Raw genomic sequence first — 15,087 nt, forward strand, 5'->3', positions numbered from 1 at the left:
AAGAATAAAATTAATATTCATGAGATCAAACTCATATAAATAAGTAACTGAATATGTTAAGAAATAGAGAAGAGAATTTCTCTCTCTCTGTCTCTCTTTCTCTTTCTCTTTCCCTCCCACCTTTCCTCCTTCTCCTTCTCCCTCTCTTTTTCAGGGGTATGTATGTGGTGCTAGGGACTGGATCCAGGGCCTCATGCATGCTAGGCAAGCACTCTACCACTGAGCTACATCCCTAGCCCTAATTTTTTAAATTGTCAGTGAGGTTGAACACATTTCCATTTTTATTTATTTATTTTTTGAAATGGGGTCTTTCTGTGTTGCCAAGGCTGACCTTGAACACCTGGCCTCAAGTGATCCTCCTGCCTAGTACCTGGGAGTATAGGTATTACCACCACACCAGGTTAATTCCTCCTTTTTTTTTTTTTTTTTTTTTGGTGGTACCGGGATTGAACCAAGAGGTGCTTTACCACTGAGCTATACCCCCTTTTTTATTTTGAGACAAGCTGTCCTTGAACTTGCCATCCTCCTCCCTTAGCCTCCTTAGTCACTGAATTATGGTGTGCACCACTGTGCCTAATTCCTCTTATTTTCTAATTTAGTGAACTCAATAAATTTATTATTATCTGTAAACTTCAGTTTCCTTATCTTTACAACAAAGATAATTTCAAGCTATTTTATAATATTTTGATAATTGAATGATTTAATTTATATTAAATGCTTTAGCATTAAACTTTTCATTTTTGCTTTCTTCCTGAAATTTTTCTTTCTTCTTCCATTATTTAGTTTTTTGTTTTGATTTGTAAGAGTACATTTAAAAATGATAGTCAACCCTACTCAGTAAAGGTTTTCATTTCTAAGGTGTTTTATTTAGTTTACTTATTGATTGATTGCTAGTTATGTTTTCAGTTCTATCAAGCATGTTTATGTTGTGTATTTAAACAGTTTAGTACCTTAAGTGATCCAAAATTCCAGATCCCAGTGTTTATTGAGAACCTGTTATGTGTCAAGCAACGCTTGATACTTTACAAGTTATACCTGGCCTCTGTACTTGGTTGTTTTCCATTGAAACAAAGGCTCCAGACCATCAGGTCAGAATGAGATCTTCCCATATTTTGTTCTTTTCTGAACAGGAATACAGCTAATTTGTACTATAGGCTGATACCATTTGATTTCCTTATTCAATTTCAGGAATGGAGAATTCTGGAAAGGTAGACATCTCTACTAAGGACCTTCTTCCTCATCAAGAATCTCGAATTAAGTCTGGTTTGGAGAAGGCTATCAAGCATAAAGATAAACTGTTAGAATTTGACAGAACTAGGTATGATATGGTTAAAATAACAAATGCTAAGAAATAGACTTTTTGGCCAATTCTGGTCATTAAAACACTATTTGGGCATTTGATACCTTCTCAAGGTGGAATGTGAAAGGATTTATTTACAGTCAAAGAAGAACTGTATGCTCTTTATAGGAGGTCTGCATCTTGTTTTTGAATCTATGTTTGAATAATATTGGCTCTCACCAAGAGAATCTTATCCTGCACCAGTTTGTTTGTTTTTCTGGTACTGGGGATTGAACTTAGAATGTTCTCCACTGAAATACATCCCCAGCTCTTTTTGTTTTGAGATAGGGTCTCATGGAGTTACCTCAGCTGGCCTCAAATTTATGATCCTCTTGCCTCAGCCTCCTATATATGTGCCTTTGTGCCCTGCACCAGTTTGTTTGTTTGTTTGTTTGTTTTGGCAAATGCTAGTATATTCCCTAGATAGTTGACTTGGGTTGTCATAATTCCCTACTTATTTCACTTGTAGCCATTTATTCATCTAATCAACATATGCCATCAAGTATTGCTTAATGATGGAAATGTATTCTGAGAAATGTGTCTTAGGTGATTTCATCATTGTTCAAATATTATAAAGTGTAACTTACACAAATTTAGGTAGTGTAGCCTACTACATACCTAGGCTATGTGTTATCTGTATTTATGGCATAGCCTATTGCTCCTAGGGCCATGATGACCAAAACACAAGATTGAACTAATGCAAGAAAAACCCATACAGTCAAGTGATACTGTAGGGACTGGGAGTGTAGCTGAGTGATAGAGCACTTGCTATGTGTGTGAGGTCATGGTTTGATCCCCAGCATTAAAAACAAAATGAGAAGAGAGATAATATAAATATGAGATGTATGAGCCTGCTACCAGCATTAACACAGCATACTATTTACAGTAAAATTTTCTAATTTATAAGGAATGCACTCTAAAATAAGGATAGGAGCTAGGGGAGTAGCTCAGTGGTAGATCACATTATTGTGTGTGAGACACTGGGTTTCATCTTCACTATCTAAAAATAAATATAAAATATAATAATGATAAAAAGAATAATCTAGTAAATATATAAACCAGTAACAGTCATTTACTATCATTATCAATTACATACTACCCATCATTTTACGTCTATACTTTTATACAGCTGGCAGTGTACTCAATTTGTTTACGGCAATATCAGCACAAGCACATAAGAATTGCATTATGTCAGGCTGGGGTTGTGGCTCAGTGGTAGTGTGCTCACCCAGCATGCGTGAGGCCTGGTGTTCAATCCTCAGTACCACATAAAAATAAAGGTATTGTGTCCACCTCCAACTAAAAATATATATTAAAAAAAAAGTATTGCATTATGCTAATGATGTCATGATATTACCAAGTGATAGGAATTATCAACTCCATTTCACTCATATGAGAGCACCATCATATTTGTGATCCATTGTTTGCTGAAATGTCATTAGGTAGTGCATTACTATATTGGAGTCCCTACCATGAGCGAACTACTACACTGAGCTCTGAAGAAATTGCCACTTGGAGAGTGTAGATAATGCTATTATCATTGGAGGCATGATTCACCATTTTCCTTCCCTTTCACTGAACTGCATTTCTAACTGCCCACATCCTCCCACCAATACCCTTTTGTTTTTCTTTTAATTTTGAGGCAGGATCTCCCTAAGTTGCCCACACTGGCCTCAGTTTTGCAATTATCAATCTTCTTGCCTCAGCTCCCTGAGTAGCTGGGATTATAGACATGTACCACCATACATGGCTCCTCCCGAGTCCTCTTAAACTTCCCACTCTAAATCTACTTGAAGTAGTATTGGTGTAGGAGAGATTGAATCCAGGGGTGCTTTCCACTAAGCTACATCCCCTGTCCTTTTTAATTTTTTTATTTTGTGACAGAATCTTGCTAAATTGCTGAAGCTGATCTTGAACTTGTGATCCTCTTGCCTCAGTGTCCAGGCTGCCTGGGGTTACAGGCTTGTACCACCATGCCTGGCTGAAAGATTGAAATCTATTTATGAATCTCTCATTTCAGTTTTTTCCTCATGCCTATGTTTATCACTCATTCATTTTTATAGAGAAATTCAGTCTTTTTTTTTTTTGTATTTGGGTCACTTTTAACAGTAAGCTATATCCCCAGTCCTTTTTATTTTTCATTTTGACAATGTCTCCCTAAGATGCTTAGGGATTTCCTGTGTGGCTGAGGCTAGCCTCAAACCTGTGATCTTCCCAAGTATCTGGATTTAAAGGTGTACACCACCTTGACCTGTAGAAATACAGTCTTCATTGGATTTGTGACTTTGGAGTAATCACTTAACTTCTGTGAGCCCCAGGTTCATTATCTGTAGAATGAGAGAGTTAGATCATTAAGATTCCTTCTAGGTCTGTTTTTTGTCATTATGATCTTAGAGATAGGCCTGATTGTCATATCTTAGAACTTGGCCCTGTTATGTTAATGAAGTCCTATAGATGGGTGTTGGGGATGGAAACTGTCATAGGTGTCAAGTAATAATATGCCCTAATAATAGATAATTAAGCCTTAGGACAGATTTCAGGATGGAACTCTAGTAAGCAAATGGACCTACTAGTAATAGACTGGATCACAATTGTAGAAAAATTAGAATATTGAGTAAGTTGCCAGAACATGAACGTAGATGCAGTATAATCAGACTGAAGCTCAAGTATCAGAAGGTGAAAGCTGGACTAATCAGAAATGTAGAATGACAATGGATTATGGTATTATGCCTTTTCTATGGTTGAAATGAGTTCCACAAGCTGCAGTATAGATAAAATATGTGCAAAAGTTGGGAATCAAGCAGAGTTTCACCTGATTTTGGAACATTTTTGAACTTTGTATTTCAGATAATAACCTATAGACTAGCAAAAGAGTAAGCTACCTTGAAACAGTTCCCCAGTAATAAATCTGTATTTGTCATCATGTGACCTAATTGTTATGTGTTTGTTTTTTTTTAGTATTCGAAGGACCCAGGTCATTGATGATGAATCAGATTACTTTGCCAGTGATTCTAACCAGTGGTTGTCCAAAATTGAGCGGGAAACCCTGCAGAAGCGAGAAGAGGAGCTAAGAGAACTTCGACATGCTTCTCGACTTTCTAAGAAGGTCACTATTGACTTTGCAGGTCGGAAGATCCTAGAAGAAGAAAATCCATTAGCAGAGTATCACAGTAGGTAAGTGGCCAGCACCAGAAAGGGTCTCAGAAAAGGAGTAAGTTGCCTATAAAGTTTTTTTCCTTTTTTAAGGAAATCTGTTGTTTTTGTTGTTTTTAAAAATGATGATGATGAAGCCAGACATGGTTGTGCACACTGTAATACTAGCTGCTTGGGAGGCTGAGGCAGGAGAATTGTTCAAAGCCAGCCTCAGCAATTTAGCAAGGCCCTAAGCAAATCAGTGAGACCTTGTCTCTAAATAAAATACAAAATTGGGCTGGAAATGTGGCTCAGTGTTTGAGTGCCCCTGGATTTAATCCTTGGTACAAAAAAAAAAAAAAAAAAAAAAAAAAACAGATGATGATGATGATCCCCAGTACTGTGGTAAAAAACAAGTAAATAAAATTTAAGAAATAAAAATAAATATTTAGGGCTAGAGATGTAGTTCAGTGCTAGAGCACTTATCTTAGCAGCACAAGACCCTAGGATTGATTTCCAGCACAATAAAAATAAAGTTATTGTTTATTTGGGCATAAAAACATGTGAAAGTAGCTAAGAAAATTTTGCAAGGAAAGAGACCTTGTCCTTACTTGTAATAAATAATTACTCTTCCTTTTTAAAAAACTGTTTTGGGGGCTGGGGTTGTAGCTCAGTGGTAGAGTGCTTGCCTAGCACATGGGAGGTACTGGGTTTAGTCCTCAGTATCACATAGAAATAAATAAATTAAATAAAGGTATTGTGTCCACCTATAACTAAAAAAAATATTTTAAAAAACTGTTTTGGTGAGGGTTTTTTTGTTTGTTTGTTTGATTTTATACTGAGGATTGAAACCCAGGGTATTTTACCACTGAGCTATATAACCAACCATTTTTATTTTTTATTTAATTTAATTAATTAATTTATTTATTTTGGTTTTAGATGGACACAATATCTTTATTTTATTTATTTATTTTTATGCAGTACTGAGGATCGAACCCAGTACCACACATGCTAGGTAAGTGCTCTACTACTGAGCCACAACCCCAGGCCCTTATTTTTTTTTTTTATTTTGAGACAGGGCCTCACTAAGTTGCTGAGGCTGGCCTCAAATTTTTGATCCTCCTACCTCAGCCGTCCAAGTCACTGGGAATATAGGTGTGTGCCACTGTGCCTGGCTAAAATGTTTTAAATACAGTGAAAAGATAGTACCATATTGGGAGAAAAATTTTAGCAAAGAGACAATATCTATACTGTATGAAGACTCCTTATAAATTAAAAGACAAAAAAAAAAATCCAGCAGAAAAATAGAAATGGTGACTCAAGCCCATAATCCCAACTACAAGGGAGGTTGAGGCAGAAAGATCACAATTTTGAGGCCAACCTCAGTAACTTAGGAAGACCCTGTTTCAAAATAAAATTTAATAAGTAGAGTTGGGGGTATAGCTCAGTGGTAGAGTGCTTTTGTAGCATGTTCATGGTCCTGGGTTCAGTCCCTAGCACCTCAAAAATAAAAATTAAAAAAGAAGAAGAAAAATGGGCAGAAGCTAAGAATAGATAATCTGCAGATGGGGAAATATAAATATCCAGTAAGCACTTGAAAAGATGTTCAACTAGTTATCAGAAAATTCAGATTTTTAAAAAATATTTTTAGTTGTAGATGGACCAATACCTTTATTTTATTTATTTATTTATTTTATGTGATGCTGAGGTTTGAACCCAGTGCCTCACATATGCTAGGCGGGCACTCTACCACTGAGCTACAACTCCAGCCCAGAAAATTCAGATTTTAAAACAAGATATCACTGGGCACAGTGGTACACACCTGTAATCTCAGTGATTCAAGAGCCTGAGTCAGGAGTATCACAAGTTTGAGACTGGCCTTAACAATTTAGGGAGACCCTCTCTCAAAATGAAAATATTTTTAAAAGGCTGGGTGTGTAGCTCAGTGATAGAGCACCCTGGCTTAAAACCCAAGTACCACACACACACATCTTTATAGCTGCCTTTTTTTTTTTTTGGTACTAGGGATTGGACCCAGGGGCACTTAACCACTGAGCCACATCCCTAGACTATTTTTTATTTTTTTATTTTGAGACAGGGTCTTGCTAAGTTGTTTAGGGCCTCGCTGAGTGGCTGAGGCTGGCCTCAAATTTGCAATCCTCCTGCCTCAGCCTCCCCAGCCACTGGGATTACAGGCATGTGCCACTGTGCCTGGCCCTGGATAGCTCTCTTAAACTTGCCACTGAAATTCAAAGCTTCTTGAAAGCAGGAATCATGTCCTTCCTACTTTTTAGATTGCACTACATATAAACGGTTCCTTAACAAATATATATTGAATTGAATCCAAGGTCATGGTCAACCTTTCATATTAATTGGTGCTTTTTATTATTTTATTATGTTTCAGAATTATAATCATCATCCACAAATATTCATCAGACATCTGACAGGAGTGTGGATACAGCCACAGGAATGTAGAATAATAGAGTGGAATAAGATAGGGTTCCTAAGCTATTAAGATTTCACAGTGTTCAAATGAAAATCATCATGTTCCTCTGCCCCACTCCAGGGCTCAGGACTGAACATAGGGCCTTGAAGGGACTAGGCAAGTGCTCTGCCACTGAGCTAAATTCCCAACCCCATCACGTTCTTTCTTTAAAGATATTTTTATAGTTGTAGATGAACACAAAACCTTTATTTATTTATTTAATTTATTTATTTTATGTGGTGCTGAGGATCAAACCCAGTGCCTCACACATGCTAGGCAATCACTCTACCACTGAGCCACAACCCTAGTCCCCCATCACATTCTTTTATAGGTTTAGATCCAAATACCCAAAGCCAACACCTTAAGCACAGAATACATGGGATGTGTCCAATGACTGTTTAGGGACCCTCTTTTGAACTTCTGAACCTTGAAGCAAATAGAATTCAAATTAGCATGAAAAATAAAAAAGAGACTCCTGAGTAGACAAAGAAATACCTGTAGGATATACTGAGTAGACAAGCTGCCATAGAATATTATTCTCTGAGTCAGACTACTTTTAGACAACTTTTATGTTCTTAGTATGTTTGTCGATCTTGCTAAACAGGTAAGTAACTATAGTGTGCTCTGTTTTCCTTAAGTTTTGTGGAAGGAAGGTAGAGTAGGTGGGAGGGAAGGTTGTCCATAGACTTCTCCTTGAATTCCAAATTTTAATACTACAAAAGGGTTTTATATTGGTTTTAATTAAAGACATTCTGAGCATAGAACATTACCAATTATTGCTTTCTTTTGGTTTATTATCACAGATTAGATGAGACAGTACAGGCCATTGCCAATGGAACCTTGAACCAGCCACTGAACAAAATGGATAGATCTTCTGAAGAGCCTTTGGGAGTTCTGGTAAATCCCAACTTGTACCAGACCCCTCCCAAGGTTAGTGGACCTTTCCTCTAACTGATTATGAGAGAATTGGGGTCCCAAATATTTCTCAAGTGTGTCAGTTTTATAATTTATAGATACCAATCTGCTCTCAATTCATCCATGAGTATTTTCCTAAAGAAGATATTATTAAACACTGTAGAAATTTGGGCAGTAGAGCCAAGGGCATCAGCACATACCTGTAATCCCAGAAACTCGGGAGGCTGAGGCAGGAGAATCCTAAGTTTAAGGCCAGCCTCAGCAATTTACTGAGACCCTATCTCAAAATAAAAATAAAAAGACTGGGGATGTGGTTCAGTGGTAAAGTGCCCCTGGGTTTAATCTCCAGTACCAAAAGAAAAAGGAAAAAAAGAAAAAGAGAATTTACACAGTAAGCTGGGGATATAGCTCAGTAGTAGAGTGCATGCCTAGCAGGTGTAACCCTGTGTGTTTGATCCACAGCAACACAAAAAGAGAGAGATATTTAAACAACAGTCATATGACTGTTTTATTAATGTCCTTTCTCTCTCTCTCTTTGTCCTTTGTCTTTTATAGAAAAGATAAGAGTGGTATTTTAAATTAATTTATTGATTCGTTCATTTATTATTGCCTCTATTTTATTATCAAATGACAAATGATAAGTGATAAATGTATAATAAATGATAATAAATGATCAGATCCTGATTCTATACTCAAAGAACTCAGACCAATAGGGAAAAAGACCCTCATAAGCAACCGTAATCCTAATAGAGTATAAATAAAGGGCTGCAGAAATCCAGGGGAGTTAAAGACTACTTCCATTTGCAGGGAATTAAAGTGGGTTTTACAGAGAAACTGGTATTCATTAAAAGTATTTCAAGATAATGAATGTTTCTGGTTTTGTTTTTACTTTAATTTATTCATATGTGGTGCTGAGGATTGAACCCAGTGCCTCCTCACACATGCTAGGCAAGTGCTCTACCACTGAGCTACAACCCTAGCCCAGGATAAAGAATGTTTTGGAACCAGGTACAGTGGCCTGCACCTATCATCTAGGTTGAGGCAGGTGAATCATAAGTTCAAGGCCAGCCTAGGTAACTTGGCAAGACCTTGTATCAAAATTAAAAAATAAAAATAAAAAGATATTGCTCAGTGGTAGAGCACCCCTGGTTTAATCCCCAGTACCACAAAAAGAAAAATGGATTTTCAGAAATAGTAGATAAAAAAACATTCCAGGTAGTTTGAACTATAGGAACCTTTTAAAGGCATGTTCTCACAAAAACATAGGGTATTGTGTTAGCTTTCTGTTGCTGTGGCAAAATACCTGAGGTAATCACCTTATAAGAATGAAAGATTTATTTATTTATTTATTTATTTATTTATTTTTGGGTGCGGGGGATCGAACCCAGGGCCTTGTGCTTGCAAGGCAAGCGCTGAATGAAAGATTTATTTTGACTCACAATTTTGGAGGTTTCAGTCCATCATCACCCCATAGCTTTGGACCTGTGGCAGGACATCATGGCAGAGTACATATGCTAGAGCAGAATAGTTTGTTTCATGACAGCTGGGAAGCAAAGAAAGAAAGAGGAAGGAGTTGGGGTCCCAATATCCTCTTTACAGTTACACCCCTAATTACTTAACTTCCTTCTACTAATCCCTACACTAAAAGTTGTACCACTTCCCTGTAACCCTATCAGCTGGAACCAAGTCTTTAACACATGATCCTCTGGGGGATATTCAAGATCCAAATCATAACAGATATATATATATATAAAATGGTGAAGATGTGCTAGGTAGGATTTACAAGATGGATTATTATAATGAGAAATAGAGTAGAATTAGGTAGGTAGGACCAGATCCCTAAAGAACCTTTTTTTCTTTCTTTTACTTTTGGGGAAGGAGTACTAGGGATTGAACGCCAGGGGCGCTATATCACTGAGCTACATCCCAAGGGTTTTTTTTTTTTTTTTTTTGAGATAGGGTCTCACTAAGTTGCTTAGAGCTTTGCTAAGTTGATGAGGCTAACCTCAAACTTGTGATCCTCCTGCCTCAACCTCCCAAGTTACTTGGATTATAAGCTTGTGCCACTGTATCTGGCTAAAGAATTTTTTAGTTAGGAAGTTTTAATATTTTTGTAAATAAATATGAGACAGTAAGTTCTTATGCAGAGAGATAATACACTCAGGGTAATGCTTTAGACTGCTTACCTTGAGACATTCATTCATCACTGTATATGTGCCAAATTCTGTGTTAGGTAGTGGGAAATTAAAAGGTAAAGGCCCAGCTTTTGTCCTTAAGGACTTCCAAGATCAGTGGGAAGATGTGTATGAATACATGATTATAATTCTTTAAGATAATTGCTACAATAGGTATATGTTGTGGGTACAGTAGGATTTAGGAGCATGGTCATAAATCTAAGAGAAAGTGCAAAAGAAAGAGTGACAAAGAATGACTAGAAGGGGCTGGGTTTGTAGCTTGGTGGTAGAGCACTTTCCTAGCACAAGTGAGGCACTGGGTTCAATTTTCAGCATTGCATAAAAATAAATAGATAAAGCTAATGTGTCCATCTAAAACTAAAAGAAAGGGGGAAAAAAAAAAAGAAAGAATAACTAAGAATTTCCAAGTACATAAATCTGGAGAGGGAATTCCAAGCAGAAGGTATGAGATGTGTAAGGACTCAGCATCTTGAGAGCATTGTGGGTTTGGGGAAATCACATGCAATTAAATATTGTTATGGACTTGTAGATGTGTTAGTTTCCTAGGGCTACAAAACAGATTGGATGACTTAAGACAATACAATTTATTTTCCCATATCCGGAAGCTAAAATTTCAAAATCAAGATGTTAGCAGGACCACATTCCCTCCAAAGGCTCTACACAAGAATATTTTCTTGTGTCTTTCATTTTCTGGTGGCCTTAGGCTTGTAGCTGTATCACTTTAATCTCTGCCTCTCTTCACTTGGTCTTCTTCCATTTGTATCTCTGTGTGTCCTCTCTTTTTGTAAGGATACCAGTCATTGGATTTAGGGTTCACCATAATCCACTGTGATCTCATGTTAAATATCCACAAACTCTCTAACGTCATATTACCAAATTCTAGGTAGACATGAACTCCAGGGGATACTCTTCAACCCAGTGTAGTAGAAAATACCTGATCTTGAAAACTCTGTATTTCACAATAAGGACTGAGTTTATCCTAAAGTAAGCAAAAAAGAATCCTTGAAGAATTTTAACAGAAGATTGATATAACTGTCCATGCTTACACAGACAGTGCATTGGAGGGAAGGTTACGACTAGAAACAGAAAAATTGCTCGGGGTTATTGCAAGAACATAATGGGGAGATGATGAGAACCCAAGTTACTGTCATAGTACCAGTAGGGTAGAAGAGGGTTATTTAACAACTAACAGTATAGACAAGTAGACCAGTTAACAGGTTATGTGATAGTATTATTGAAAGATAATGAGGAATTATGGGCTGAGGGATTATTATGCTCAGTGACAGAGCGCTTGCCTCGCACATGTGAAGCCTGGGTTCAATCCTTAGCACCACCTAACAAATAAAATAAAAGCATTCTGTCCATCTACAACTTCAAAAAATAAAAATTAAAAAAAAAAAGATAATGAGGGATTAATTTAGGAAAGTGGCTGTTTGGTTAGAGTCAAGAATTGTAATAGAGACATAACAAAGGACTTGGGCCTCAAGATTATTCACATCCCAACATTTTGACAAGATCATTTATTCCATAATAGATCAATTTTTCCTCTGTTTCTACACAAGAGCTTCTGTCCTTACTTGTGTGTGTGTGTGTGTGTGTGTGTGTGTGTGTTTTGTACATAGGATTGAACCCAGGGGAAATTAACCACTGAGCCACATCCCATGCCCTTTTAATTTTTTTATTTTGAGACAGGGTCTTGCTAAGTTGCCTAGGGCCTCTCTACATTTCTGAGGCTGACTTTGAATCTCCTATCCTCCTGCCTCAGCCTTTTGAGCCACTGGGACTACAGGTGTGTGTCACCACACCTGGCAAGAATCATATTTTTTTCATATTTTGTTTCCCTAGTCTGTGCTTTTCACATAATTACTCAATAAATGTGGTTTTAAAATATTATTATTACTATTGTTATTAGTATTATTTTAGTATACTGGGGATTGAACCCAGTACCTTGTGCATGCTAGACAAGCATTCTACCACTGAGTTACATCTCTAATACTTTTAAAATTTTTGTTGAGATGGGGTCTTGCTAAGTTGCCCAGGCTGGCCTCAAACTTCTTTAGCCAACTCTGGGATTACAGGTGTGTGTCACTGTACCCAGTTTAATCGTGGTATTTTTAAAAGATATGTCAGGGCTGGGGTTGTAGCTCAGTGGTACTGTGTTTAGCACTGATGAGGCAATGGGTTTGATCCTCAGCATCACATAAAAAATAAATAAATAAAAAGTAAAGGTTAAATTCTTTTTTTCCCTTTTTTTCTTTTTATTTTATTGTAAATAAATGGGATACATCTTGTTTCTCTGTTTGTACATAAAGTAGAGGCATACCATTTGTGTAATCATACATTTACATAGGGTAATGGTGTTTGATTCAAGGTTAAATTCTTAAAAAAGAAAAAGAAATCTGTTGAGAATCATAAAATTTTTTAAAATTTATTTTTATTGTAAACAAATGAGATACATGTTGTTTCTGTTTGTACATGGAGTAACAGCATACCATTTGCGTAATCATTCATTTACATAGGGTAATAATGTTTGATTCATTCTGTTATTGTTTCCTTCCCCCCTACCCCTCTTTTCCCTCTATACAGTCCCTCCTTCCTCCATTCTTGCACCCCTCCCACCCCCCATTATGTGTCATCATCCGCTTATCAGTGAGATCATTTGTCCTTTGGTTTTTTGAGAGATTGGCTTATCTCACTTAGCATGATATTCTCTAATTTCATCCATTTGCCTGCAAATGCCATAATTTTATTATTCTTTATGGCTGAGTAATATTCCATTGTATATATATACCACAGTTTCTTTATCCATTCATCAATTGAAGGACATCTAGGTTGGTTCCACAGTCTGGCTATTGTGAATTGAGCAGCTATGAACATTGATGTGGCTGTATCTCTGTAGTATGCTGATTTTAAGTCCTTTGGGTATAGGCTGAGGAGTGGGATAGCTGGGTCAAATGGTGGGTCCATTCCATGTTTTCTAAGGAATCTCTACACTGCTTTCCAGAGTGGCTGCACTAATTTGCATCCCCACCAGCAATGTATGAGTATACCTCCCCCCCCCATCCTCTCCAACACCTATTGTTGCTTGTATTCTTGATAATCGCCATTCTAATTGGAGTGAGATGGAATCTCAATGTAGTTTTGATTTGCATTTCTCTTATTACTAAAGATGGTGAACATTTTTTCATATGTTTGTTGATTGCTTGTAGATCTTCTTCTGTGAAGCGTCTGTTCATGTCCTTAGCCCATTTATTGATTGGATTATTTGTATTCTTGGTGTAGAGTTTTTTGAGTTCTTTATATATTCTGGAAATTAGTGCTGTATCTGAAGTATGAGTGGCAAAGATATTCTCCCACTCTGCAGGCTCTCTCTTCGCATTGCTGATAGTTTCCTTTGCTGAGAGAAAGCTATTTAGTTTGAATCTATCCCAGTTATTGATTCTTGCTTTTATTTCTTGTGCTTATGAGAGTCCTGTTAAGGAAGCCTGATCCTAAGCCAACAAGTTGAAGATTTGGACCTACTTTTTCTTCTATACGATGCAGGGTCTCTGGTCTGATTTCAAGGTCCTTGATCCATTGTTGAGTTGATTTATCATAAAATTTTATTGTGAAAATATTCTTCTCTAATTTTAGAGATCCATCCGAAAGATTAGAGATCCATCTTTGACAGTTGAGAAAACTGGAACTTTTAGCAGTCTTGTTTTAAATAAATTATTTTATTTAAAATTTTTCTTTTAAAAATTGAGACCATCCTAACAGCCGTTTTTCTTTTACATTTTAAATTTTGGAGTACTTGATCTTATTGCTCTGGAAGAAACATTAACCTTCATGATTCTCTGACTGAACTCTGCCAGGATTCTTTATTCTCCTATAATTACTTGTAATCTGTAATTCTCTATTCCCTTTATATAATGGGAACCTTGTTTCAGTAGTGTTCCATCTTCTTTTAGTGGACAAGTTGTTCATTTCAGGGTAATAGAATACTTCATACATCCTATAGTCAGAGAACTGCTGCATCTGTTTGACTTTGTTATGACACCAACATGTGAGTCTACCCTAAGCACAAGAAGCATTATGAACCAAAATGTTGTACCTTCTTTTGGCTGGTTCAGTTATCTTAGGAGACCTCCAGAATCCAAGATAGAGCCTTAATGAGTATAAAATGGAAATAATTACATTTCTTCTGGTCTGGTAGTTGTGCTGCTACTGGAATTAAGCATTATATGGAGATTTCAACATTCTACTTACCCTTTAATATGGCACTTTGTTAACATACCTGGAACTCTTACTGAATTTATACCTTTCTTGGCCTTGTTTCAGACAAGTGTGAGTTCCTCATTATTTGCATTTGTTCATCTTCCTCAGATTCTTCCTTTGTCAGACTGAACTTTTTTTTTTTTTCCGTATAGTGGGTAGAACACACAGGTGCAGCCTCACAGAAGAAGGCTTTCCATTCAACAGGATTGGGAGTAGAGTTCAATTTATATCAGCACCAGTTGCGAATCCAGGATCAAGAATTCCAGGAAGGCTTTGATGGTGGCTGGTGCCTATCTATTCACCAACCCTGGGCTTCTCTGCTTGTCAGAGGGATTAAAAGGTAAGAACAGAACCAATAGAGGAAAGAGACCAGCAGATAGGGAAAGGGGAAGTAGGTATAGCTGGGGGAAGTGTTGGGGAATGATATTGGCCAAATTATATTGTTAAATTATGTGCATGTATGAATATGTAATGACAAATCCCATCATTATGTGGAACTATAATACACCAATGAAAAAAATGTGGAAGGTGAAAAAAATATTCTATTTAAAAAAAATAAAATATAAGGATAAATAAAATATAAAATATAAGGATAGAAATGAATCTTGGTGTGAAAGATCTTTGATAAAAACTTTGAATTAGAATTAGTTTTCTCCAACTTACTGATGATTTTCAGTACATAGAACTTTAAATAACATTTTACTAACTTGGTAGTAGATTTTTTTTTTTTTAAACTGGGTCTTTCTATGTGGCTCAAGCTGCTC

At 36.7% G+C, this 15,087-nt stretch overlaps 1 protein-coding gene across 8 annotated transcripts in view; it reads left to right on the forward strand.

Moving 5' to 3' along the window:
* The window catches only part of TRIP4 (thyroid hormone receptor interactor 4), a 57,357-nt gene that overhangs the window by 14,240 nt on the left and 28,030 nt on the right, over positions 1-15,087 (forward strand). For 7 of the 8 annotated variants that reach the window (XM_079125668.1, XM_079125669.1, XM_079125667.1 and 4 more), the window contains 4 exons: positions 1,189-1,318; positions 4,298-4,513; positions 7,760-7,886; positions 14,476-14,663. In XM_079125668.1, the coding sequence (XP_078981794.1) occupies positions 1,189-1,318; positions 4,298-4,513; positions 7,760-7,886; positions 14,476-14,663 (661 nt within the window). Of the gene's footprint in view, positions 1-182; positions 205-1,188; positions 1,319-4,297; positions 4,514-7,759; positions 7,887-14,475; positions 14,664-15,087 lie in introns of those variants that run through there. The other variant, XM_079125674.1, reaches the window with a different exon arrangement.

The sequence above is a fragment of the Sciurus vulgaris genome (assembly GCF_902686455.1).
Source record: "Sciurus vulgaris genome assembly, chromosome: 2".
NCBI classification, from domain to species: domain Eukaryota; kingdom Metazoa; phylum Chordata; class Mammalia; order Rodentia; family Sciuridae; genus Sciurus; species Sciurus vulgaris.